Source organism: Pogoniulus pusillus, chromosome 16 (genome assembly GCF_015220805.1).
Source record: "Pogoniulus pusillus isolate bPogPus1 chromosome 16, bPogPus1.pri, whole genome shotgun sequence".
Classification (NCBI taxonomy): domain Eukaryota; kingdom Metazoa; phylum Chordata; class Aves; order Piciformes; family Lybiidae; genus Pogoniulus; species Pogoniulus pusillus.
This window is the reverse complement of record NC_087279.1, coordinates 8,927,081-8,953,838: the sequence shown is the minus strand read 5'-3', so window position 1 is coordinate 8,953,838 and position 26,758 is coordinate 8,927,081. Positions and strand designations below refer to the sequence as shown.

Genomic DNA, 26,758 nt, shown 5'->3' with positions numbered 1-26,758 from the left:
GGTTTAAACAGCACAAAAGTGTTTCTATACAGTTAGAGTAGAAAGTTAGGCATTAACTGCATCTAGCCCAAAGCTGGGTGACTTCCCTCTGAAACTGCTGACCTCTATATAAACTGTACCATGTGTAATACCCTTGGGTGTTAGAGATTCTTATGATCATTGACTCATTGAATTGTTTTGGCTGGAAAAGACCTCTGAGATGAAGTCTAGCTGTCAACCCAACACCACCATGGCCGCTAAACCATGTCCCAAAGTGCCATGTCTACTCTTTTTTGAACACCTCCAGGGATGGTGACTCTGCCATCTCCCTGAGCAGCCTGTTCCAATGCCTGATCACTCAATGAAGGAACTACTTACACTGAGGCTCCTTTTAGAATAAATTCACTGCCATGAGATTCATTTCACCACACCACAGTGGCATGCACAGTGAGATGTATTCGTCTTTTTCACAGGAGAGGAGACATAAGGTAGCTGAAGCTGCACCAGGAGAGGTTTAGGTTAGATGTTAGGAAGCACTTCCTCACAGAATGGGTGATCAGACACTGGAATGGACTGCCCAGTGATGGAGTCACTGTCCCTGGAGGTGCTTAAAGAAAGACTGGATGTGGCACTTAGTGCCATGGATGGTTGATGTTGTGGTGTTAGGTCATAGGCTCAACTTGATGATCTCAGAGGTCTACTCCAGCCTCAGTAATTCTGTGATTCTGTAATTCAGAAGTATATGGAAGAACACAGACCTATCACAGGTGGAGATAATATCAGATTAAACTAAACTCTTCTTTATTTACTGAAATTAATTCCCTAGAAGGAGCATCTCTTTAAACTCTGAGTTATTTTTAAGGCATGGACAAACAGCAAACTCTTTAGTGAAGGATTATTCTCACTGTTACTTATCTTTACTTGAAAGACTTTATCTCCTTTATACATATCTTTTATATATATATCCTTTAGGGTAGAGTTTTATAGACTTCTATTGTACTTACATATCTTCAGATGATGCTACTTAGCCTTTTTGGTTTTTTTTTACTTTGTCTGAGGACAAACACTTTACTCAACAGAAGCAAACAACTTCATTACTCATCAAAAAGGAAAACTAATTGGAATTTATTCTCCACATTAACTGTCTTACCTAAGAAATAGGAGGCAGGGGAGAAGGTAAAAACTGATCAATATATGAGATCTTTTTTCCTCGGTATCTGTTAATTATCAGCAACTATGTAACTACAAATACTTACATAGGAAATTATTTCAGATACTAATGAACATAAGAGCAATGATTATGTGTGTTCTGATTTTAAATATATAAACTATAAGTAAAACATAAGTGAAAAAAAAATATTGCTAAAAAGAGATGGGCAGATAGGGAGGCAGACACTTGGAGCTTTGTAAATCCCTTTTGTCATTTGTTTGGACTCTAAAAGCACTCTAGTTGAGTATCCAGAACCAAGTTGTCATGCATGTTAAGATCACAGCACTGTGAGAAATGTGGACTACTATTAAACTGAGTTGGGTTTGGCTCAGTATTTTTATTTCTGGAGCAGGATTTCTATCAGAAGAAATATATTTCACTGTCTTACAGAACTGAAAACAATTTCTAGATCATTAACACGATGGATGTATTCCATCTGCAATCTCAGCTGCAGTGCAGTTTTCATTGTGTCAGTGATAGCCTACGTCATAGCTACCATTTGTAAATTAATCTATTTTTGGTTAGGGAGTTGCAGCTTAATGCCAAACTTCATCATTAGTGAGCTCCAGTCCTTTCAGCAATAGGTAAGCTAATGTATGGAAGGGCAAAGCTGTCTTAGCTACTCTTTGTGAAAATCAGGGCTAAATCCTGTTCATCAGCCTTGCAATAGATACTGAGGTCCATGAATGAAGTGTGGCTCTGCATGCAGAGGAAGCTGTAGTGCTGGGACTATGCCAGCTACTTTTAACTTTGGCTTGAAGTCAGAGTTATCACTAATTCTGCCAAAAGAAGGCAGAAGTTATAGGTTGGTTGACATTAATGTTTTAAAACAAGTAATTTAAAAACTGACACGTGGCTTTACACACTCTGATAGCTCCAAAGAGGAGCACTTGGGAGTACTGGTGGACAGCAAGTTCCCCATGAGCCAGTACTTTGCCCTTGTGGCCAAGAGGGCCACAAGGAGTGCATTAAGATGAGTGTGGTCAGCAGGTCAAGGCAGGTTCTTCTGCTCCTCAACTCTGCTCTGGTGAGGATACATCTGGAGTATTGTATCCAGTTCTGGGCTCCCTAGTTCAACACAGACAGGCAGCTACTGGACAGAGTCCAGTGGAGGCTCTAAAGATACTGAGTGGCCTGGAGCATCTCTGTGAGGAGGAAAGGCTGAGAGCCCTGCGGCTGTTGGGCTTGGAGAAAAGCAGGCTGTGAGGGGATGTGACCAATGCTCAGCAAGAGCTGAAGGGTGAGGGGCAAGAGGATGGGGCCAGATTCTTTTCAGTAGTGTCCTGTGACAGGACCAGAGTAAACAGGCAGAAGTTTCCAGCAGAAGGAGACAATTCTTTGGTGTGAGGATGCTGAAGTTCTGGAGCAGGCTAACCAGAGAGGTTGTGGAATCTCTTTCCCTGGAAAGATTCCAAACCCACATGGACATTGTGATCCTGGGCAGCCTACTGTGGCAGACCCTGCTTGGGACTAGATGATCCCCAGAGTTCTCTTCCAATGTACACCATGCTGGGATTCAGTGATTTTGTCAGTTTTAATGCAGAGACTTCAAAATCATGTTTAGGAGAAGGAAGGCTTCTATTTTCTTGCATATACATTTCAGGATATGACTTGCACATGTTAGCTTCCAAAAGAATTAGCTCAATTATTATATTAGGTGAATAGCTCAGCCACTTGAAATCTCTGAGAAAGAGAGCTGTACAATACAGTAGATGTGTCTGTGCTCTCTAGAGGCAGTTGAGCATTCACATACTAGGAGAGCATGTGTATCCATTCCCCTGGTAAGCAGTTGTGGAGGCTTTTGTGTATTGCATATGTCGCTTGGAGAGGAGATTATGGCTGCTGTGTTTTAATGAAACAAAGCAGTGAGTAATACTATCAACTGCCAGCACCATGAGAATAATATTAGGAGTTAATAAATTACCCTTAACCTGAAATGTTTAAGACCTTTTCAAAACAAGTCCCTTAACAGAAAGCGTTCTTGTTTTCTCTCTTCATGCTGAAGGATTTGCCAACTATAGTCTAATAAAAGCACCATTATTTTTCATTCTGTTCCCATTTCTAATTCTCCTCGTTTTGCTCTAAGGCCAAAAAACAAAACAATAAAAAAAGGCTCTTCTAGTGCTGTAATTCCACTTCACATGTTTAAAGATGAGATATTCTGTACTGCATGCAGAAAAAGGTCTCTGTGTTTCCAAAAGCTACTCTGCTTTCTATTGCTTCAGTTATTTAGTTTTCATCTTGGAGATATGTAAATCCTTATCTCTATGATAAGTTACTTGACTTAAACTCATGAGCAACTTGCACACAGACTCAGGGTTTTTTATCTTACAGAGCATATCTGTTATGAATTTACTGTTCATCAAACACTGAAACAGGCTCCCAGATAGGTGGTTGAATCCCCATCTCTGGAGGTGTTTCAAAGAGGCAGAGATGTGGTGCTGAGGGACGTGGTCTAGCACCAACCTTGATAAAGAATGGTTGGACTGGATGATCTTAAAGTTTTTTTTCCAGCTGAGGGACGTGGTCTAGCACCAACCTTGATAAAGAATGGTTGGACTGGATGATCTTAAAGTTTTTTTTCCAGCTGAGGGACGTGGTCTAGCACCAACCTTGATAAAGAATGGTTGGACTGGATGATCTTAAAGTTTTTTTTCCAGCTGAAACAGTTCAGTGGTTCTACTGGAGCACCAAAAGGGCTTCATCTTCTGTTCCTTATTCTGCTTGCTTTAAACTTCCTTAAGGAATTTGGCATCCACGTGGTTTAACGCTGAATCTAATACAAAATATGCCTGTTTCATTCTGCTCTTCTATTTTATGTAGATGTGTTTTCATGGTTCTCAATGGCCATAAATCTCCAGATCTATGGATTGGAAGTTGAGTCCTGGGATGAGGCCTCTCTGGGCAACCCAGGCTCATCATCCTCCTGACAAAAAATAACTTCTTTCTGTCTGGTCTGAATCTGCCTCTTTCAGTTGGATCCATCATCCCTTGTTCTGTCACAACAGGCCCTGCTCAAAACTCTGTCCTCATCTTTCTACCTGGCCCCTTTAAGCACTGAAAAGACCACAAGAAGGCTTCCCTGGAACCGTCTCTTCCCCAGGCTGAACAATCCCAACTCTCTCAGCCTGGCTCATCTCAACTCAAATGATTGTTAATTATAAACAGCATGCAGCAATGATCAAGATGGCCCAATGCTGGCGAACTTGAAAACTTTTCCTCTGTGCTTGTAGGAAGGATTTCTTACTCGTATTTGTGCATTGTTAATGTTCACTCTTCCTCCACAACCCAAAGTCATGGGAAATTTAGTTCAAAAGTTATGCTAGTTAGAATGTAAGGGCAATTTATTTTCCTGCTTTGCATTTTGGTTTTCTATTATTCTATCGGTAAAGACTTCTAGCCATTTGTGAAATAACTAAATCTGCAGCAGAGGAATTGACTGGACCACACTTTCACTGGTTCACAGTTCTGAGGCTGAGGGGTGATCTCATTGCTCTCTACAACTCCCTGAAAGGAGGATGTAGTGAGGTGGGAGTTAGTCTCTTCTCCTTACTATCAGGAGATAGAAGGAGAGGAAATTGTGCCAGGGGAGGTTTAAGTCAGAGATTAGGTAAACATTCTTTATGAAAGACTGGTCAGGCATTGGAACATACTGCCCAAGGAGGTGGTGGACTCCCCATGCCTGGAGGTGTTCACAAAACATGGCATTCTGGGACACAGTGGTGTTAGGCTGATGGTTGGATTTGATGATCTTAGAGGTTTTTTCCACCCAAAACAATTCTATGATTCGGAAATAAGAAAGAAGAGTGGAATGTACTGCAGAATTCAGACACAAGTGTTCTGGATCTGTAACAACAGAGCTCATCAAAGAATGTAGCTGTAACAATAGATTTTTTTTCCCATTATTCTATGGAAAACAATGTATTGAAGAGCACTGCCTAGTCTTGGTGGTGCTTCCAGTTGCAATCAGAAGGTAAATGTGGTGAGAGAACACTTCTACCTGTAAGTGAAAAATCAAATCTTTGCAGTAAAGCTTCATCACTTGGGCTGAAAAAAAAAACTATGGAAAGTTTTGAAGGAGAAGACAGATTTAAAGTAGGCCAGACCTAAATGCAGAACAGAAAAGAAAGAGGAGACCTATGTATTGGATGTTACAGAATCATAAAACCATAGAATGGTTTGGCTTGGAAGTGACCTCATCTTGAGCACTGCATTCAGTTTTGAGCTCCCCAGTTTAAGAGGGACAGGGATCTCCTGGAGAGGGTCTAGTGGAGAGTTACAAGGATGATTAGGGGAATGAAGGGCATGCCTTATGAGAAGAGGCTGAGAAACCTGGAGCTTTTTAGTCTGGAGAAGACTGAGGGGGGATTTAATGTTTATAAACATCCTGGGATGTATTATGAAGAATGTATCCAGCAGATCAAGGGAGGTTCTCCTTTCCCTCTACTCTGCCTTTCTGAGACCTCATCTTGAGTCCTGCATTCAGTTTTGCACTCCCCAGTTTAAGAGGGATAGGGATCTAAAGAGGGTTCAGCAGAGGGCTACGCGGATGATATGGGACTGGAGCACTGCCTGAGGAGAGGCTGAGTGACCTGAGGCTGCTTAGTCTGGAGAAGAGAAAACTGAGAGGGGATTTAATCCGTGTTTCTAAATATCTGAGGACTAGGGGTCAGGAGAGAGGGGACAGGCTCTGCTCGCTTGCTCTCTGGGATAGGACAAGTAGCAATGAACATAAGCTGCAACACAGGACGTTCCACCTCAACACAAGGGGGAACTTCCTTACTGTAAGGGTCACAGAGCACTGGAACAGGCTCCCCAGAGAGGCTGTGGAGTCTCATTCTATGGAGACTTTCAGGCCTGCCTGGCTGTGTTCCCATGTTCTAGATTGTATGATCCTGCTGTGGCAGGGGGGTTGGACTCAGTGATCTCTTTGGATCCCTTCCAACCCCTGACATCCTGTGATCCTGTGATCATCTAGTTCCAGTCCCCCTCCCCTGACAGGGACAAGGGCATCTTCCACCAAGTTGCTCAAGGCTCTGTCCATTCTGGCCTTGAACACCTCAAGGGAGGAGGGAGCAGGGAAATGTTGCTGCTGAAGGGAAAGGACATAAGTACATCTGAAAAGGTTTAACATGCTAATCAGCATGGCTCCAAATTAATTATAGCCACTGTGCAAATGTTTTAGTTACACAAGCCAGCAGGGGAACACCTTTCTTTCCTAGTTGATAAGCTCAGATATTTCACTGTTTGTTGTTACTTGTGGCATGTTTATACAGAAAAAAAAATACTGCATTCCTAAAGCTCAGCATCTTGAAAAACCTATGGATGCTTCTGATGTCCAAAGAGCAGACACCAAGGGGTTATTTTACCCCCATTTTGTGTGACACTAATTTATATTGTCTTATTTTTCAGTGTGAACGCTCTGCAGAATTTGGTTACTCTGTTGTGTTTCATAAACACAAACCTCTGCTAGCCTGCACCCAAAATGTATTCCCACTTAAGGCTTTCATAATGTAGGAGGCCTTACTCAAGCTCATTAGGACTCTGGGGGAGGTCAGGATTTTGTGAATCTTGGTGTGCTTTTGGCTCGAGATGCAAAAATTCCTGGTGTTGAAGGCAAGAGTTGATCAGGTTTGGCTGCCTTGTTGAAGCAGAAGATTATGCAGGTTTGTTTTTCTTTAATTGGAGGAAGAGATCCAATTTATGAGTGTGAGGCTTTCAAATCTCATTTTTATAGACTTCCAAACAGCTGGGGTGGGAAGTGTATTTTTAACACGTGTGGTATATTCTTTTAACTTAAATATGACCTAAAATCTAGTATGATTTCCTGATGTTGTTCAAGGTCAGTTTTCTTTTATCCTGCCCTGTTTTTACAGCTGCCGCTCATGTTACCAGAAATATTTCTCTCTGCTTCACAAGCCTCAAATACCACATCATTTGACTAGTAATCAACATCTGCCTAATTTCAGCTGAAGAATAACACTCCCTTTATACTCCCAAGGCTGTGGAGCAACATACATGATGTTGTTGAGGATTTCCATTCATAGCTGCATGCCCCTCCCTCCCTGCTGAACAAACCTCATGTTACCAAGATGCTTTTTAATGAGAAAGTTAGGGATTAAAGTTGGTACATTAATGGGATTAAAGGTTTGGCATTTAATCTTTCTTTCTGATCCTGAACACTGTTTTCTGCACAGTGTGTGTAGAATGTTGGGTTTGAAATCGTGGGGTTTAGTTTCTGAACACTATAATCAGAGTGATCTCATTGCTGTCTACAACTACCTGAAGGGAGGCTGTAGCCAGGTGAGGGTTGGTCTCTTCTGCCAGGCAAGCAGCAACAGAACAAGGGGACACAGTCTCAAGTCGTGCCAGGGAAGGTATAGGCTGGATGTTAGGAGGAAGTTCTTCCCAGAGAGAGTGATTTGCATTGGAATGGGCTGCCCAGGGAGGTGGTGGAGTCACTGTCCCTGGAGGTGTTCAAGAAAAGGCTGGATGGGACACTTAGTGCCATGGTCTGGTTGACTGGCTAGGGCTGGGTGCTAGGTTGGACTGGATGATCTTGGAGGTCTCTTCCAGCCTGGTTGATTCTATGATAACCTAGTATAGAAAATAAGTGTACCCATAACTTAGGAGAAGCACTGTCTACATTTCTCCAACATTTTCCAGTGCTAATTTTTCCCATCAGGCAAAGATCCTTCTCACTGTAAGAATATACAAAATGAATCCTATTCCTGTACAAAACTGGATATTCTGTTGCAGGGAGGCTAAACTGTGGGACACTGAGCCATGAAAGTTTTAATATGAAATGCATTCATAAAGAAATAACATAGTGTAATTTTATCCCAGGGGAGATGGCTTTCAAAACATTATTCTGCTGTATTTAAATAAAAATGTTACTGTTGCTTTTCAGTGTGATTAAAATTTAATATATCATCTGGCACATCTTTACAATGCTTGATCTCTGTGATCTTAGGAGATTTTAAACAAGCTGAAAATGCTGCCAAGCTGCAGCTGTAAAGCTGCCATCATAGTTCAAAATGTGCCATTCTTATCCAAAGCCATAGCATCATAGAACTGGTAGGGTTTGGAAGGGACCTCTAGGGGTCATCCAACCCAAATCCTCTGCCAAAGCAGGATCACTCAGGATAGGTCACACAGCAATGCTTCCAGATAGGTTTTGAAAGTCTCCATAGAAGAAGACTCCACAACCTCTCTGGGCAGCCTGCTTCAGGCCTCCAGCACCTTCACAGGGAAAAAAGTTTTTCATCACGAGGTGGAATTCATGTGGTCCAGTTTGTGTCATATTGCCCCTTGTCCTACCACAGGACACTACTGAAAAGAGCTCAGCCTTCTCTTTTCCAGACTAAACAGCCTCAAGACTCAATCTTTCCTTATCAGACTAGACGTGAGGAGGAAGTTGCTCAGCATGAGAGTGGTGAGAGCCTGGAATGGGTTGCCCAGGGAGGTGCTTAAGGCCCCATCCCTGGAGGTGCTTAAGGTCAGGCTGGATGAGGCTCTGGTCAGCCTGATCTAGGGTAAGGTGTCCCTGCCCATGGCAGGGGGGTTGGAACTAGGTGATCCTTGTAGTCCCTTCCAACTCTGACTGATTCTATCATTCTATCAAACAGATGTTTAATCCCTTCACCATTCTTGTACCCCCCATGGGACTCTTTCTAGTATATTCCTGTCCCTCTTGAAGTGGGCAGCTCAGAACTGGACTCCAGATGTGGTCTCAGTAGAGGGGGAGCTACTTTCTGCAACTGTTTTCTCTGAAGTTTTATTATCTGTTTGTTTGAACTCTATATCTGTTAGTCATTGCTGTTGGAGTGAAGAATATCCAGTAACTATACAATTTTTGCTGTATGCTTAAGAACAAACAAGAGTAAGTTTAAATCAGAAAGAGATTTTGGTGTTACATAGCTAAGAAATGCTAAGTATTTACATACTTGGCCTAACGTACATACTATTGGCTCAAAACAATGGTGTCTGGCCATAGAACTGGTAATGTTAAACAGCACATCCTCATCATGTTTCATTTCTGTAAGGAGAATGTCTCCTGGATTCTTTCAGGGCTAACAGGGATCAGTTGTGACAATTGTGTCAAGGGAGATTTAGGTTGGAGATTAGGAGAAATGTCTTTCCCACGAGAGTGATCAGGCATTGGAACAAACTGCCCAGGGAGGTGGTGGGAGTCACCATCCATGGAGGTGTTCCAGAAATGTGTGGACATGACACTTGTGAGGTGGTTTAACAATGATGGTGGTCTTGGATTGAAGTTTGTACTCAACAGTCTTAAAGATCTCTTCCAACAGAAACAATCCTATGCTTGTCTAGTTATCAATGCAGCACATGGAATTGCTATTTAGTACACCTCCCATCTCCATTTCCACTGAAAGCCCTCTTAAGAAGTATAGGTTTGTTGAGGTTTGAAGGCATCCAGCACATTTTAAGAGGGCCTTAGCATAAGTTAGAAGAAGACAAGAGGAATGCATATCTGGATTTCTATCAAAGGTGTGTACCTTTGTGGTACTGAGCACTTCCTACACATGAATCAAAGAATGGTGGGGTTTGGAGGGGACAATCTAGTCCAAAGCGGGTCCACACAAAGCAGGTTGCACAGTATCTCTCCAGATGGCTTTAACATCTTTCCAGAGAAGACTCTAGAGAGGAGAGGCAGGTAAATGAGGAACTGCCTCTCTTTAAATTAAAAACTACTGAGGAATTGGTGAGAACTGCTCCAGTGTTTATGAAATCAATCCCTTTTAAGCTGAAGATTAACTGACAAACACAAGGTCAGATAAATGGCAGGGCTGGCATGACACTCATCATTTACTCCCCATGATGTAAAACCACGTAACATCTGCAGGGCTCTTCTCTTGTTCCTCATTTTCATTCTAGCTAGCACCTTGCAGTACCAGAAACTCTTGTACTCAAGGCTTACCAGAAAGTCTGTTCTTTCTATCAAGTTGCTGAGGTTGTGTGGTACCTGTTGGTATTTAGAGAACATAAGCCATGAAACTTTCATTATAGTAAAAGCCTGTAATGTTGTTCACTGTTATGTGAACAACAGGAAAGTGAAGAGAGATTGCCCCACACTTAATTTCTCTGCTTGGTTTTGTTGTTTGTTTGTTGTCCTTGATTATCATACAAATGCTATGGTTTCTGAGTGGCTTAGAAGATTCCTCATAGAAAACAGATCTTAAGAGAAGCAGGAGAGAGAATTGGGGTTGGTCAGTCTGGAGAAGAGGAGACTGAGGGGAGACCTCATGGCTCTCTACAACTCCTTAAAAGAATCTTAGAGGCAGGTGTAGGTTGATCTCTTCTCCCTATTATCAAGCAACAGAAAAAGAGGAAATGACCAGAAATTGTGCCAGGGGAGGTTCAGTTTGGGAGTCAGAAAAAATTTCTTCCCAACAAGAGTGGTCAGGCATTGGAACAGGCCGCACAGGGAGGCGGTGAAGTCACCAAACCCAGAGGTGTTCAAGAAGCATGTGGGCCTGGCACTTTGGGACATGATTTAATGGCCACGGTGGCCTTAGGTTGGTGGTTGGACTTGATCTTAAAGGTCTTTCCAAAAAAAACCACAATTCTATGATTTAGTGGTTCAAGTAATGCCTGCTGATTCAACCTTCTTCACCTCCATTCTCAGTCCACCTGAATCACAAGTAAACCTGGAGGAAATTAAAATGGTACAGAGATATAGGGAAACTGAGGAATATTAACTGAAGTAGAAAGAGTAGTTGGTTATCCTGTGATCAAGGCTGGGGCTTTGCCTCAGGTTTTACTGTGGAATTTAGAGGAATGGAATAGTTTTGTTTCTTAATAAGATTTGTTGTGTTCTGCAAGAAAACTCATGAATGTGTTTGTGGGTACAGAGGTGGATGAACTTTAACAGAACTGAAAAATTATTGAATGCTCTCAGGAAATATCTGGATTAGAATTCAACTGCCCCAGGTTTTGGTAGCTGAAGAGTTGTCCTTTCGTTTGTTTGTAAGGATTTTGGAAGTATGGAAATGTTGATGTTGAAGTAAAAATCCTCCCTTTAATCTTTGTTAAATCTTTAAAACTCCACATCTTTAAGCATGGCAATATTAACAAGAGAAGTTTGAGGTATGGGACACTTGCTAGCATGACCTGAGGTTCACAGTCCCTCTTAAAAATGAAGTGACCCTAAGCTACAGGTGTGGCTTCAAACCTGTTTTGGCTTACAATCATAGAATTATTTTGGTTGGAAAAGACCAAAGATCATGGAGTCCAATCATTTTCTAACTATACCAAGTCTGGGGCCAGCACTACATCTCTGCCTCTTTCAAACATCTCCAGGGGTGGGGATTAGCCACCTCTCTGGAGAACTGTCCAGTGTTTGAGAACTCTTTCAGGGAAGACATTTGTCTTAATATCCAACCTGAACTTCCCCTGGTGCAACTTGAGGCCATTTCTTCTCATCCTATCACTTGTTACTTGGGAGAACAGGCCAACCCCCACCTAGCTCCAAGCTCCTTTCAGGTAGTTTTAGAGAGACAGGAAATCTTTCCACTGAGCTGTGGAGGCAGAACCCTCATTCCAGGGGATAGTGCCAAGTTCTCCAGCCACATGCTGCCCCTTACCCAGGGCACCCCAGCCCACAGCCTTCTCACATGGATACAGGTAAAAGACTTGTGACATCAGAGATGGGGGAGCTGTATTTGCCAAACTGGTTAGTGGCCTCCTCTCCACTGGTCTTCTACTGCTCCTTCACAGTAATTTTGCTCTGCTTGAGCAAGATATACTGGCCAAAGCCAACAATTGGCTGTAAAAGCTTAAAGCAGGTCTTCTGTCTCCTTATAAGCAAATACATATAGATAAATATGTGTACACATCTTTAGATGAAGTAGTATCTACATCTCTATCATATACAGTCATACAGAATGCTTTGGGTCAGAAGGGACCTTAAAAAGTTCTTCTAGTTCCAACTCCCCTGCTATGGGCAGGGACACTTTACACTAGACCAGGTTGCTGGTCTTAAACACCTCCAGGAAGGAGGTTATCATTTTATAACATAGAGAGATGCTAATTTTAAATTAGAAATATTAAACAAAGGCATCTTTGATATAAATATTCCTTAGCCAAAAGGTACAGTTTGCTTAAATAGGATTATTTATAGAAGTGAGAGCTTGAGCATCAGTTCCAAATACATTTTACAGTCCTCAGTATTTAAATGTACCAAGTGGCATATAGGTGGCATTTGCAAAATGTAGCCAAGAATGGAATAAACCCTGATATGTAAGAGTGGCCAGAACTGCTTCCCTAAGGAAGATGGCTCATGAGTATTTTGGGTTTCTAAACTGTGAAACTGTTTATTTAATCTCTAGGTTAAGCCTCTTGACGAACTGTCACTTTCTCCTGTACAAGAATGCAGCAGATTAAGCCAGTGAAAGGGGCAAATAAATAGTTCAGCTCCTGGTGGCACAACCTCTCTTTTCTCTCACACCCTAAACAACCCCAAGTTTGTAATAAAGCCTGGTGTAGGTAACTTGATGAAAAAGATTGCTTAACACGAGCAGATTAAAAACCAATTTAACTGATGGCCACAAACAGAGCTTAGGGTTTGTCATGGCTACAAAGATTTTCTGTCAGGGTATAAAAAGCAATTAATCAGTATGCAGAAGGGATTGCCTGCCCCATAGAGATGCTAATTTGGTGACACTTTGGAAACTCATGTTCTACATTTACTGTTCACACTAGATGGAAGCTAACCAACCTTAGCTTGAGCTAATGCAATCAAAAGACTGCAAAATGTCACATTTTCTTATCCCCATGCAGGCTAAATTTGAGATCTTTAGTTTCTTTCTATCAGTTTTGGTGTTGGCTGTTTTGTTTTTTTTTTTAAACAGCTACTACTGCTGATGGAATATCACAAACCACAATTTTCCTCAGGACTGGAAAGTTTTATTTATACAGAGCTGCTGTAGCCAGTTTCTCTGCAGAAAATAAAAGGCTTAGCAATTTCCTGCTCCAGTATTTTTTAAAATGACCAAAAAAGTCCAACGCTCATTAAAGAAATTGCAACGTAGCAGAACAAAGATTGAGTGTTCCAATGTCTTATCAGTGGGGGCTTCTATGCTGGGGGATTCCCTCCCTCCTCTCCCCTCAAAGTGCTGTAAAAAAAATTAACATGCATAGCAAGCATATTTAGATAGAATATTCACAGAATATTCTGCTGGAAGGAGCCATTAAAGGTCTGTTCTGTTACAGTTACTGTTAGCGGTAGCTATTTGGAAGTTCAAATTTCCTTCCCTGTTTGCTCTAAGTTAGGACCTAACAGGAGCTGTTTCTGTTAAAAAAAAAAAAACAAAAACCAAACAGGCAGTAAATGATAGAACCATTTCAGCCAATTTCTAACCACCACATATCCTGCAATAGCAAGAAAAGCAAAGCAGTGGCTACTTGATTTTTTTGCTTTCCATAGCCCCCTCTCTGAAAGGGATCTCTGCAGTGATTTTGTTGTGGGATCGGAGGAGAGCCCAAGCCACCTGGTGGCACGGAGGGAGCCCGGTGGCGGGGGCGATGGGGTGGCTGTCCTCCGGCGGAGGCTCGCTCGCACGCTCACTCACCCAGCGCGGCGTCGCAGATGAGGTGCTGGGGGTGCGCAGGGGCGCAGCTGCACGCCTCGGCCAGCTCCCGGGCGCGGGGGGCCAGCAGCAGCAGCACGGACAGCAGCGACGTGCTCACCACGGGCTTCATGCTGCCCAGCAGAAACGAAGGCTTCTTTGCTGATGGCTTTTAGAGCTTAAACGTCCTCCGAGCTGCCCGGTTTGTTCCGCCTGCCGTTGGCTTGCAGCAGCCTGGGCTGGTCAGGGGAAGCCCTCTAATGCTGGCTCCCAGCAGATGCGTACCGTAACGACTTCTCATTCCCCTGGCTTGGGACCCTGTTATTTATGGCCCCGGCACTAACTCCTAACTCCGCCTTCCCCTAAAGCAAGAGCACATCATTGGTGAAAGTTAATTGTGACAGGCGAGAGGTTAGCTTCCCCAGCATTGCGGTGCCGCCGTTCTGAGTCGCTACCGCTATTCAGAATCCAGAGCCTTTAGGAAAGCATCTTTTACAAGGATCTGAAGCTGATTGTATGATCTTTAGCAGAAGAAAGACTCTGCTCTTCTACTAAAATCCTTCCCGGATCAGATTGAAGTCCCCAGCCCTGCTACCTCCGCTGATTCGGTGGGTAAACAAAGCTGCCCTTCTTTAAACTCTTTCCCTTCGTGGTCCCTGATCTTCCCTCCCGCACTTCTGTGCATTTCCTTGAGCTGCCAGCCCCGTTTGCAGGCTGGACAGGACTTCATTCATCAAAAGGAAACGTTTCAATGCTCTGTTTGTGAGCCCTGAACAATTGGTGGTTCCAAGAAATAATGAATTAAATAGAAAAGCTGCAATAAAAGACAGATTTTTTATTATTATTATTATTATTATTATTATTATTTCAGCACAGATTTACTTTAAAATAACAAGGGAGAATAACCCAGCGGGGTGGGTTGGAGGAGCAGCACTTTCACTGCGTTAACCTAAGTCCTGATCCACACAAAGCTGTACTTTCTGCCTTGTGTTATACATGCAACACAGACATAAATCACAGTCATAGAGTGGTATGGACTGGAAGGGACCTTAATGATCCAGGCTGGTCAGGGAGCTGGAGCATAAGCCCTACAAGGAGCCACTGAAGGAGCTGGGGTTGTTGTTGAGCCTGGAGAAAAGAAGGCTCAGGGGAGACCTTCTTGCTGTCTACAACTACCTGAAAGGAGGCTGTAGCCAGGCCGGGGTTGGTCTCTTCAGTCAGGTTCCTAGTGACAGAGAAGACACAGTCTCAAACTGCACCAGGGCAGGTTTAGGCTGGATGTTGGGAAGAAGTTCTACACAGAAAGAATGATTGGCATTGCAATGGGCTGTCTGGGGAGGAGTCACTGTCCCTGGAGATGTTTAAGAAGAGGCTGGATGAGGCACTTAGTGCCATGGTTTAGTTAATTAGAAGGGTTAGGTGATAGGTTGAACTCCATGATCCTAGAGTCTTTTTCAATTTAGTGCTAGAGTGGGGGAGAAATGGCATTAAACTGGAAGAGTGGAGATTTAGACTAGAGATTGAGGAGAAATTCTTTACAGTGAGGGTGATGAAACACTGAAACTGATTGCCCAGGGAAGCTGTGGGTGCCTTCTCCCTGGAAGTGTTCAAAGCCATGGTGAACGAGGCCTGGAGCAACCTGGGCTAGTGGGAGGTGTTGGAACTAGGTGATCTTTAAGGTCCATGGTTCTACCTAGCCGATGGTTAAGTCACATTTTGTCTGTCCAGAAGAGCACAACATCCTCCACAAGCTGAAGAGTTTTTTCTGCTCATGGCAACATTTAAAAACAGTTTTATAACAAGTCAAAAACTAACTCACAGCTGTCTCCTAGAGATGAAAATTCCATGCATATAGTAAAATCAGAATGTCTAGAAACAGAGAAATGCCAAAACCACAGTTTAATTGTGACCTTGCACAGTATTGCCTGCAGCTCCCTTTGCTGTCATCCACTTGGGTTTTTAAGAGTCTTTCAAAGCCATCTGTCCATAGGTGGTGTATTTAAAGCATGATTATGGTTACACTTGGAGAAGAAAATGGCCACAAGAGAGGTTCATCCTCTGAATACGTTTCCCATCGATCTCACAACACTTTTGGAAGGGCTTGGAACATGCTGTGTGTAACAATATGTTGCAGTGCTAATGTGGATTTTAGTGAAACTCATGGCTAGAAGGTTTCTCAACCCCATCGTGGTCACAAGAGCAGAAGAAAGGCAGTTGTACACCAGTTAGTCTTCAGGCACGTGGACTTGCTTGTTCAAAGCCAGCTTGTTCTAGTGGGAGGTGTCCCTGCCTATGGTGGAGAGTTGGAATTAGATGAGCTTTGAGGTCCCTTCCAACCTAAACAGTTGTATGATTTGAAACTTGTCTGTTCTGCTTGCCATGCAAGTCCAACTGTTCAGCAGTTCTTTGGTAGGTGTATCTCTCATTTCTTCATGACAACATTGATAGAATCTTAGCATTAAAATGTAGAAGGGCAGCAGGTTTTGAGGGCTCAGCTCCTACCTGTTGCTAAATATTCATTTTGGAATGCATAGTTCTGTCAAATGATGTGGCTCCTTATCCTGGAGAACAGCAGCTTCAGAGGAGATGATCTCAGAGCTAAAGGGTGGGGGCAAGAGGATGGGTTCAGACTCTTTTCAGTGGTGCCCATTAACAGGACAAGGGGCAGTGGATGCAAACTGCAACCCAGGAGGTTCCATCTGAACAGGAAAAATAATTTATTTGCTGTGATGGTGCTGGAGCCCTGGAGCAGGCTGCCCAGGGAGGTTGTAGAGTCTCCTCTGGAGAGATTCCAAACCCACCTGGCCATTGTGATCCTGGGCAAGCTGCTGTGGCTGCCCTGCTTTAGCAGGGGGGCTGGACTGGATGATCTTCAGAAGTCCCTTCCAACTCCACCATGATGAGATTCTGTGATTCTGTGAAATTTCTCTCCATTAGGCAAAGATGTATTTACATTGTAGTATTTGAAAGATATTTTAGTAAGAATGGAAATATCTTTATTTGGAAACAGGCTCTCATAAATACCAAAAAAATAAAATTTTGGGCCCTTTATCACAGGAGACAAATATTACCTGTAGCTTGTACTGGTATCAGCACAGTGTTTTGAACACTTGTTACCACTGAATAGTGTCAGCAAGCATTCAGTCTTAGCTTGTCTAGTCCTTTTTGACATTAGATATTAGCATTTTTGTAGTATTAGGAAAGTTATTTTTAGGGAGCTTAAAAGAAACCCTAAGCTCAGCATCTTTTCTGTGTAGCAGTTAGACCTTGATCTTGTAAAATCCAAAGAACATTCCCAAAACATAAAGAAATAATCCTGAAGTAACTTTTCAGCACAATAATCTTGTGTCTTAAGCAATGATGGAGAAAACACAACCAATGTTTTATAGATACATACAGAGTGGATAAAAGAGGTTCTCTTTTTACTGTTTGTGTAAGTGGACTAAGCGCACAGGACTTCTTTCACAACGTTGTGTGCTATGAAGTCACTTTTCCTAAGCCATGATATCCTAGCAAATTATGTTATAAGACTAGTGAAGGATGAAGGACAGCAGGACAAAGTAGTACCTGCTCCTTGGTTATGTTCTGATACAGCTGTGGCTTGGTAATAAGACGGGGAAAACTTTCTTTCTCAGAGGATCATCCCTGATTCCTTCAATTCACTATTAACACAGCAGAAACAGCACTTGGCATGTTCTGTTTTCTGTCTCAGTCTACTGTTGAACAAGTGATTTTCATTTTCTAGTAAAATGTAAGAAAATAAAGGGGATTTGAGGTAATCCACTGTATTTGTTGATGTGTACATCAAAACAAGACAGGAAATACAGCTACAGACAAACTTATGATTGGCTCCACTCCTTCTCCAATGGAAACTCTAATTATGTACAGGAATTCTAATTCTGGAGGGACTTTCTGTGCTGTGGGTTTGCACGATCCTTATTAATACTTCCTATGAAGCATTAGCAGCTATAAACAGCACTTTAGTCATTAATTACTGTCGTGGTTCCTTTCTCTTCTATCAGCCCCCAGAGATCCCTGTGGTTGGACTCAATGATTTTAAAGGTCTTTCCCAGGCTGGATGATTCTCTGAAGGCAAAGTCACAGCAGTTTGGGTGTTGGTGTTGTAAGGTAGCAATGGAACACATGCCAGAATCAAAAGACAATTTGTCTCTGCAAAGATCTTCTTCACAATTTCCACTGGAGATCTGTGGGATTTCCTTTTTGACTCACTGTATTCCCATAGTAGTTTCCTTGTGAATGACAGCTTTTGTTTTCATGCCAAACAGGTATTGTAAACAGAAGCTTTCTCTACCATCAGATCACTTCTATGTTGATTTATATAACCATTCTTTTTTTACTGAAAAGCAGACATAGAATCACAGAATGGTTTCGGTTGGAAAGATCATCTAGTTCCAACTCCTTGCTATGGGCAGGGACACCTTCTGCTAGACCAGGTGGTTCAGGGTCCTGTGCAACCTCCAGAGAGCAGGCATTCACAACCTCCTTGGGCAACCTCTTCCAGAAGAATCATAGAATTATTTAAGTTGGAAAAGATCTCTAAGATCACTGAGTCCACCATTTGTCTAACACCATCATTGGGTCATTAAACCATGTCCTGGGTTAATTTCTACACAGTTTCTGAACACCAGTTGTGGGGACAGAGGTATTTCAGCTTGATTTCTTGGTTCAGATTTACTTGATAGTGTCATTTTGTATACTAAGAATATGTCAAAACTTGTAGAGATTTCAGTGTGAGAATTCATTCCTTAAGATCCAGTCTTACAGGTAGTAGTAATGGCAGTGGAAGGTGCTTGGTGCCCATAATATCCAGTTTTGCATCAGCTCCATTAATCTCAGTGGGAACAGAGGTGGCTCAGAATTTCCCTGCAACCAATCCATATTGCATTTATTTAGTTTATCAGCCTTTTTAACCCACTGTTTTGAACTAAGAAATCACAGTTAAACTGCATTTTGCCTTGCTTAGGTCACACAAATCAAATGAAAGCTCTGCTCTTTTTGTCTGCTTGAGCTTTTAGATATCTTAAATCTATTTCTACAAAGATAATACAAAGTACATCAGATTCTCCTTTGCCTTGGCACTTGTGTAAAGGGGGCATAAAACCTTCCTCCATACAGATAGAATTTTACACCTACTTTTTTTCTGTATGAGGTATGAGGCAGTGGCAAATCTGGCACAACCTCTCCAAGTTGTCTTTAGTGTTTGTTGGCATAACAGCTGTTCTAAGCATGCTTCTGCTAAAGATGTTTCTGCTTTTCTTAATGAATCATAGAATCATGGAATGGTAGGGGTTGGAAGGTACCTATGGAGATCATCTAGTCCAATCACCCCTCTTAATGCAGGTTGGCCTAGATCAAATTGCACAGAAATGTGTCCAGGTGGGTTTCAAAAGCCTCCAGAGAAAACTCCATGACTTCTCTGGGCAGCCTGTTCCAGGGCTGCAGAACCTTCACAGCAAAAAAGTTTCTCCTCAAGTTCAGGTGAAACTTTCTGCGTACCCATTTATACTCACTGCCTTTGTCTGACCACTGGCCACCACTGAAAAGAGCCCAGCTCCATTCTCTTGCTCCCCACTCTTTAGCTCTTGCTGACCACTGAGCAGATCCCCTCTGGGGCTGCCCTTCTCTAGGCTCAGCAGCCCCAGGGCTCTCAGCCTTTCCTCCTCACAGGGATGCTCCAGGCCTCAGCATCTGTGTAACCTCCACTGGACTCTCTCCAGTATTTCCCTGTCTCTCTCGTACTGGGGAGCTCAATATTGATCACAATACTCTAGGTATGGCCTCACCAGGGCAGAGTAAATAGGCAGGAAAACCTTCCACAACCTGCTGGCTGCACTCTTCTTAGTGGTCCCCAGAACACCATCGGCCTTCTTGGCTATGAAGACACAACGGGGAGAGTAATCTGCTGGGCTACCCCTCAAGATCCTGCCTGGCTAAGCATTGGCTTTACCATCAAATTGTCTTTTCTGGAAACCAAACCAACCAGAGGAAGTACATCTTCTGCTTGTTTATTGATTTAGGACTCTTCCTGCCTCTTTCTGGGAAAGAAAAAAAAATGGATAAAAGGCCACCTTCATTGTTTCACCTTTAATTTCCTTTCTCCCAAGTAAGCAGGGCAAAATTAGATCAGGTCTGATGCATATTCCACAAATAAATTGCATGGCACTAGAGTGGTTAAATGAACTTTGCTTGGGGATTATTGGAAAGATAAATATTTAAACACTGAACTTGAGGTAAGTTATGTTTATGCAACATCTGGTTTTTTTTTTCCATCCCTACTTTTTCTCCCCTCCTTTTTTTTTCCCTATTGTGGCTTTTCTAGTCAACCATAAGAACATTAAAGGCAGGGTGAATGCCACCTCCCAAAAACTATGTTTTCTATCTTGTTGCCACCAGAAAGCTTTTTCTTTTTTTGTTTTTTTTTTTTCTTTAGCAGATGCTTGTTGCCTGGTTTTATTTTTATGTACAGCTTTGATTATATTGCATCTTGGTTAGAAGAATTCAAAGCAAATACATGAAAATTCAAGTTATATCTGGAAATAAACCTGGTTACATTATGGGACTCTAAGTATTGTGAAAAAATACTTAAGTTACAGGGAAAAAAAGTGTAAACCTTTGAGCACTTTAGTGTACAAACTTCCAATTTATAGGATTTGTGTTAAATGTGTAGGATTTTTCTTCAGAAGGTCATGGCACAAAGCTTGCATAAGTGCACTCTGCACAGGAGTAAAAGCTGGCTGGCTGGGCCCAAAGAGCAGTGGTGAATGGAGCTGAATCTGGCTGGCACCCAGTCACCAGTGGTGTCCCCCAGGGCTCAGTATTGGGGCCTGTCCCCTTTAATATCTTTAGCAATGATCTGTGTGAGGGGATTGACTGCACCCTCACTAAGTGTGCAGATGCAGTGCAGTGTGTGCAGGTCAGCACAGTCCTAGGCACAGATACAGGCTGGGTGGCAAATGGCTGAGAGCAGCCCTGAGGAAAAGGACCTGGGGGTCTGGGTTGATGAAAAGCTCAACATGAGCCTGCAGTGTGAGTGCAGCCCAGACAGCAACCCTGTGCTGGGCTACAGCAAGAGCAGTGTGATCATCAGGGCAAGGCAGGGGATTCTGCCCCTTGGCTCTGCTCTCCTCAGGCCCCACCTGCAGTCCTGTGTGCAGTTCTGGAGCCCTCAACACACGGAGGACATGGACCTGTTGGAGCCAGTCCAGAGGAGGCCATGAAGGTGATCAGAGGGCTGCAGCAGCTCTGTCCTGAGGACAGGCTACAAGAGTCGGGGCTCTTCAGCCTGGAGAGGAGAAGGCTTTAAGGAGACTTTATAGGAACTTTTCGGTATCTGAAAGAGGCCTACAGGAAGCCTGGGGAGGGACTATTTACAAGGTCTTGCAATGACAGGACGAGGAGTACTGGGTTTAAACTGGCAGAGGGGAGATTTAAACTAGATGTTAGAAAAGGATTCTTTACAGTGAGTGTGGTGAGACACTGGCACAGGTTGCCCAGGGAGGTTGTGGCTGCTCCCTCCCTGGAGGTGTTCAGGGCCAGGTTGGATGAGGCCTTGAGCAACCTGTTCTAGTGGGAGGTGTCCCTGCCTATGGTGGAGGGTTTGGAACTGGATGATCTTTGAGACCTCTTCCCACCTAAACCATTATGAGGAGAGACTGAGGGAGCTGGGGTTGTTTGGTCTTGAGAAGAGGAGGCTGACTTTATTGCTCTCTACAATTCCCTGAAAGGAGGTTGGAATGAGGTGGGAGTTGGTCTCTTCTTCCTGGTGTCAGGTGATAGTACAAGAGAAAACGACCTGACATTGTGCTAGGGGAGGCTTAGCTTGGACATCAGGAAACATTTCTTTGCTGAAAGAGTGGTCAGGCATGGGAACAGACTGCCCAGGGAGATGGTGGAGTCACCATCGCTGGAGGTGTTCAGGACATGTGGACATGGCACTTTAGGACAGAGTTTAATGGCCATGGTGATTTCGATGGTTAGACTCCACAACCTTGGAAGCGTTTTCCATCTGCAACAAATCTATGATTCTATGAAACATCAAGCAATGATTATTATCCTAGCTGTCATGATCTCAGTAGAAGAATCATGACATTAACTGGCTTTTTTAGATTTTCATGCTCATCTAGTTAGACGTGCTCATAACTGTAAATCAGCTTTGCTTTTTAGCAGGTAGTTTGCATGCTCGACATTTATACTCTCTGGAGAATGCTGGTCAGAAAATAATAGGAATATCTCTAATCATCAGAAGTTAGCAAATGGCATTTTAATTGCAAACTTGAACCTAGTTAAGAGTACATGGGCTTCAGAGCTAGATAAAATAAAAGGAAGTAGCTTCAGTGATTCATCATGGTGTTTTCATAGCAAAATCTCTGGGCGGTGTTACCATCGAGGAATTGCCTTACAGTGCCCGTAAATGGTAGGTTTCCAACGTGTGCATTTTAGTCACTGAACATAACAAGGTATAGACAGTTCTGTGATTTCAAAGCTGATCTTTAATCAAACAATTCCTTCCAAAAGTTCTGTGGTAAAACTATAGAATTACAGAATAGTTTCTACTGGAAAGTACCTTTGAGATCGTTCTATAACTGTACCAAGCTTGGTGCTACAAATCCATGTCCCTCAGCACCAAATCTCTGCCTTTTTTAAACACCTTCAGGGATTCAACCATCTCCCTGGGGAGCCTGTTCTAGTGTTGGAGAACCTGTTGAGGAAAGAAACTTAATTTAGTATCCTACCTAAACCTTCCCTAGTGGAACTTTAGGCCATTTCCTCTTGTCCTATCACTAGAAAAGACCAACTCCCACCTGGCTAAACATCCTTTCAAGGAATTGACAAAAGTGACAAAGTTTCCCCTCAGCCTCCTTTCGTCCAGGCTAAACAACCCCAGTTCACTCAGCCAATTCTTACCAGAACTGTTCTCCAGACCCTTCACCACCCTCTTTGCCCTTCTCTGGACACTCTCCAGCACCTCAATGTCTGTTTTGGAGTGAGTGGCCCAAATCTGAATCCAGTACTCAAGGCATGGCCTCACTAGTGCTAAGTGCAAGGGGACAATCACTTTCCTAGTCCTGCTGGGCACACTATACCTGATCCAAGCCAGAGTGCTGTTGGCTTTCTTGGCCACCTGGGCACCCACTGGCTAATCCTCTGTCAACTGTAGATCAGTACTCACAAGTCTTTGTCAGGCAGCTTTCCAGCCACTCTGCCCTGGAGTGTTCATGGGATCGTGGCCCAGGTGTAGGACTCAGTACTTTCCCTGTCTTGCAACTAACTTAGACTCAATTAAGGGAAAAAAAATAAGTAGGGTTTGTGCACAGGAACTCTTGCTTTGTCTGCAGTGTAGAAAAGAATAAACTGACAAGTGAGAAATAGGTTTGTAAGAAGGAGATGTCACGTCTCTGAGCACTACACAAATCCTAAGGAGCAAAGCTACTTTCACCAGAGCAGCAGTGCTGCCAGCTGCCTCTGCTTACAGAGTGTGTTTTGTTTCTTCGTGGAACACCAGTGAAGTTTATGTTGTCAGGTTCACTGGGAGGACATGACTCTTGTCCATGTGTTCAAGTAAAGGGAGTTCTTTCTCCTACTGCTGCTGCTCTGGAGCTGCATGCACAGAACACACTTTTCAGTGTAAGGGACATCACAGGAAGGCATGCAGGAAGGAGAATGGAGTACGTCTTAGTAGGAAGTACAACAGCAGCCTACTCATTCTGCTTTTTCATAACATGCATTGAAAATATAGGTAGCAATATAGGGTAAGAATAGGGCACTTCTTCAGGAGCACAAAATTCACCACATCAGTATTCATGAGCTTTATAACTGTGCATCTATTTCAATGCCTTCCTTTCCACAGAGCATTTTTTTGTATTGCTCATGGGCTTGGACTTAACTGATGTTTTAGAGTCCTCATTGCTCTTTACAGCTGCCTGAGAGGAGGTTGGAGTGAGGTGGGGTTGGTCTCTTCTCCCTAGTATCAGAGGACAGAATAAGAGGAAATGGCCTGAAATTGTGCCAGGGAAGGTTTAGATTGGAGATAGGAAGAAATTCTTTTCTGCAAGAGTGGTGAGGCATTGGAGCAATCTGCCAAAGGAGGTGGTGGAGTCACCATCCCTGGAGATGTTCCAAAACATGTAGATATTGACACCTTAGGACATCCCCAGGTCTTTCTTTTCTGAGCATTTTCCAGCCACTCTTCCCCAGCCTGGAGTGTTCATGGGGTTGTTATGACCCAAGTACAGGACCTAGCGCTGTCTTCTTTGGAGGTTGTCTCTCCACCTGGTATCTATAATGTAAATTAAAAGGATACTGAAGGAACAGTAAGTTTTTACTGTCACCATTGTATTGTGCATAACACCAAACATCTTGAGGTTGCCTGTTCTCAGATGGAAATGAACATGAAAGAGCAGGTTGGGAAAAGGTGAGGACTTGGACCAAGTTTTCTGTCATTATGGTGATAAATTTCAGGCTTTAGTATTGCTTGGCAGAACAATACCCCACTGGACTGGAAACCAGTTAGTGTGGTAGGGCAGTGACTGCGTGATGGAATGAGTCCTCGTGTACAAAGGGAAAAGTGTGGAAATTAAAGAGCAGGAATAAGGGAAATGCTCCTCCATCAGCCTTGGATATCACAGTGGCAGAGACAAACAAGAGACACACTGGGATAACATTTGTTCTACTTGTTTTTTTCTGTCTGCCATTTGAAATGCAGTACTCAGCAACTTTTTCTGGTCCCACCTCTTCTCTTGGTCAATGCTGGGATGTGGTGTTACCACATGACTTCTTGATAGCAGACTCCAGAGTGAAGTGAACTCTATTGCCTTTCATGTCAATGCATTTCTCTGAGGAAGAAGGCAGAGCTTCTTTTTTTCTTTGAGTTAGTGTTTGTTCCTGTGGCTCACAGAGGATTCCGCAGCTTTGGAATCATGGGAAGATACGTGGTCCTCTTAATTACAGGCATGCCATTTGTATTGCTGTGGTTAGAGGTCTGCCAGCATTTCCATTACAAACCCTGGCTCAGTGGCTGTGCTTCAGGCGTAAAAATGTGGTGATGCCCTTACGGATCTCGAGTCAGACAATGACTTGTTCCCCTTCCTCTCCCCACCTTACCCTTTTAAACTATAGAAGCTATAGTTATAGCTATAGTCAGTTAAAGCAAGTCAGACAATGACTTGTTCCCCTTCCTCTCCCCACCTTACCCTTTTAAGCTGTGGAAGCAATAAATAAATGTAAATAAATAAATGTTGATCGTACAGAGCTTTGCATTCCTGTAGTTTAGCAAGAACTTTCAAATTGCTGTGTAGGTGATTTTCACTCTACAATGGTTTTGCAAGTGGTTTAGGCTATTTGGAAGCTAATCTTTCCTTCCCATGCTTAAACTGGTTAGATTGAAACAGATATGTAAAAAATCAATTAAATGTATTAATTTAAAGAGCAACACTTGAAGTGATTCCTAAACAAGAATTAAATACAAGGCTTTCCTTTCTATATTTGATTTCCTAATCTGTGCCTGATTTATGGCTTGCATTTTGTGCAGAAGATGGAGCCTGGCCTAGAGAACTTGGATATTCTGTAACAGAAGTTAGGATCTGCCTTTAAAGAAAGTTTTTGTGGTGAATTAGGCATCACTGCTTTCAGATTTACAAAAGAATGTACAGCCTTGCTAAATAATGGCAATCCAGGGGGGGGAATGAAAAAGGTGATGGGTTTGACATCATTAATGATGACAGCCTTGGAGAGTGTGAGTTTATGGGTCACAGAATGCAGTAGCAAAGCGTAAAATAGGAAATAGCAGAAGTTCAGTTAAAAAGTGGAGTAAAAAGACAGACATACAAAAAAGTGAAGCTAGAAATACACCAGTTGTGGGTACTGGGAACCATATAGCATTGAGAAAATATGCTCAGTAACTCATCAGAGCACAGTCTTATAGAGATGAGTAACTACTGGAATGACCACACGGTAAGAACTGCTTAGACTGCACAATGATTGTGCTTAAATAATGTACATAACTAATATTCCTGATTTTCAGAAGCTGAATCCTTCCACTGCTGTTTGCTCTCTCTAACATGTCCTTTCTGTTTCCCCCTCAGCTAACAATGCCAACATTCCCTGTCGTCGTGAAGATTGGACATGCTCACTCAGGCATGGGCAAGGTGCAGATGCTACTTACTGCATGTTAGGAGCCTGGGTGTCTGTCTGAATTAATATGCATGATCTTTCTTTTCCTGGGTATTTTAACTTTCCACTGTCCAAATTCTGTCTCAGATCCCTATCCTTGCAAATCTCTGCTTGTGTATTACTCAAGAAGGCATCTCTCTGGAGCAAAATATGAAAACATCACATATTTTCACACTGCTGCCATAGACCTATACTGGGTGTTCTTTGAAACGTGCTGAGATGCCTTCTTGAAGCAGAACCTGATGTATTAATTGACTTGACTGAAGTGAAACTATTTAAGAGCCAAGGTCTGTTTGAACAGTCCAACTTTTTGAACCTCAGTAGGAAGATTTTTTTGCCTCGGTTCTTTATTAGTTTCAGCTTGAACTCTTATTCATTTCCTATCTTAGATGTGTTCTCTGTGATTGTTTCATATGACTATATAACTGCTGCTTTCTTTCTCCAAAGTAATTGCATTTCAGTGGTGAGTACAGCTGTTTTGATATCACTTCTCTCACACCAATGGGCTGTGATTTAAATCCTGCTTTCATTCAGTGACAATTTCTAGCCACTACAAATTAACCACTTTCTCTCACTGGGAACACTTCAGTGCTTTAAATTAAAGTGGTTTAAATTTTCAATCAAATCATCACAGAATGGTTGTATTTATCGTCCTGACTCTCCAAAAGCTCCCTGAACAAATCTGTCTCTAGTAACAGAAATAGAAAGCTGATTTAATTGTATTTTATGCAGTAATTATTCACATCATGCTGTATGTTATGTTCTTTTGCCCATGACTGTTTTGCTTTAT

General features: G+C 42.7%; 2 protein-coding genes across 3 annotated transcripts in view; one reads left to right on the top strand and one right to left on the bottom strand.

The window, feature by feature from the left end:
* The window catches only part of TIMP4 (TIMP metallopeptidase inhibitor 4), a 28,649-nt gene extending 14,379 nt beyond the window's left edge, over positions 1-14,270 (bottom strand). Inside the window, exon 1 of the mRNA XM_064156343.1 lies at positions 13,783-14,270. Within this exon, the coding sequence (XP_064012413.1) occupies positions 13,783-13,912 (130 nt within the window). The 5' untranslated portion in view covers positions 13,913-14,270. The remainder of the gene's footprint in view (positions 1-13,782) is intronic.
* The window catches only part of SYN2 (synapsin II), a 197,614-nt gene that overhangs the window by 119,496 nt on the left and 51,360 nt on the right, over positions 1-26,758 (top strand). For both annotated transcript variants that reach the window (XM_064156345.1, XM_064156344.1), the window contains exon 6: positions 25,881-25,943. In XM_064156345.1, the coding sequence (XP_064012415.1) occupies positions 25,881-25,943 (63 nt within the window). The remainder of the gene's footprint in view (positions 1-25,880; positions 25,944-26,758) is intronic.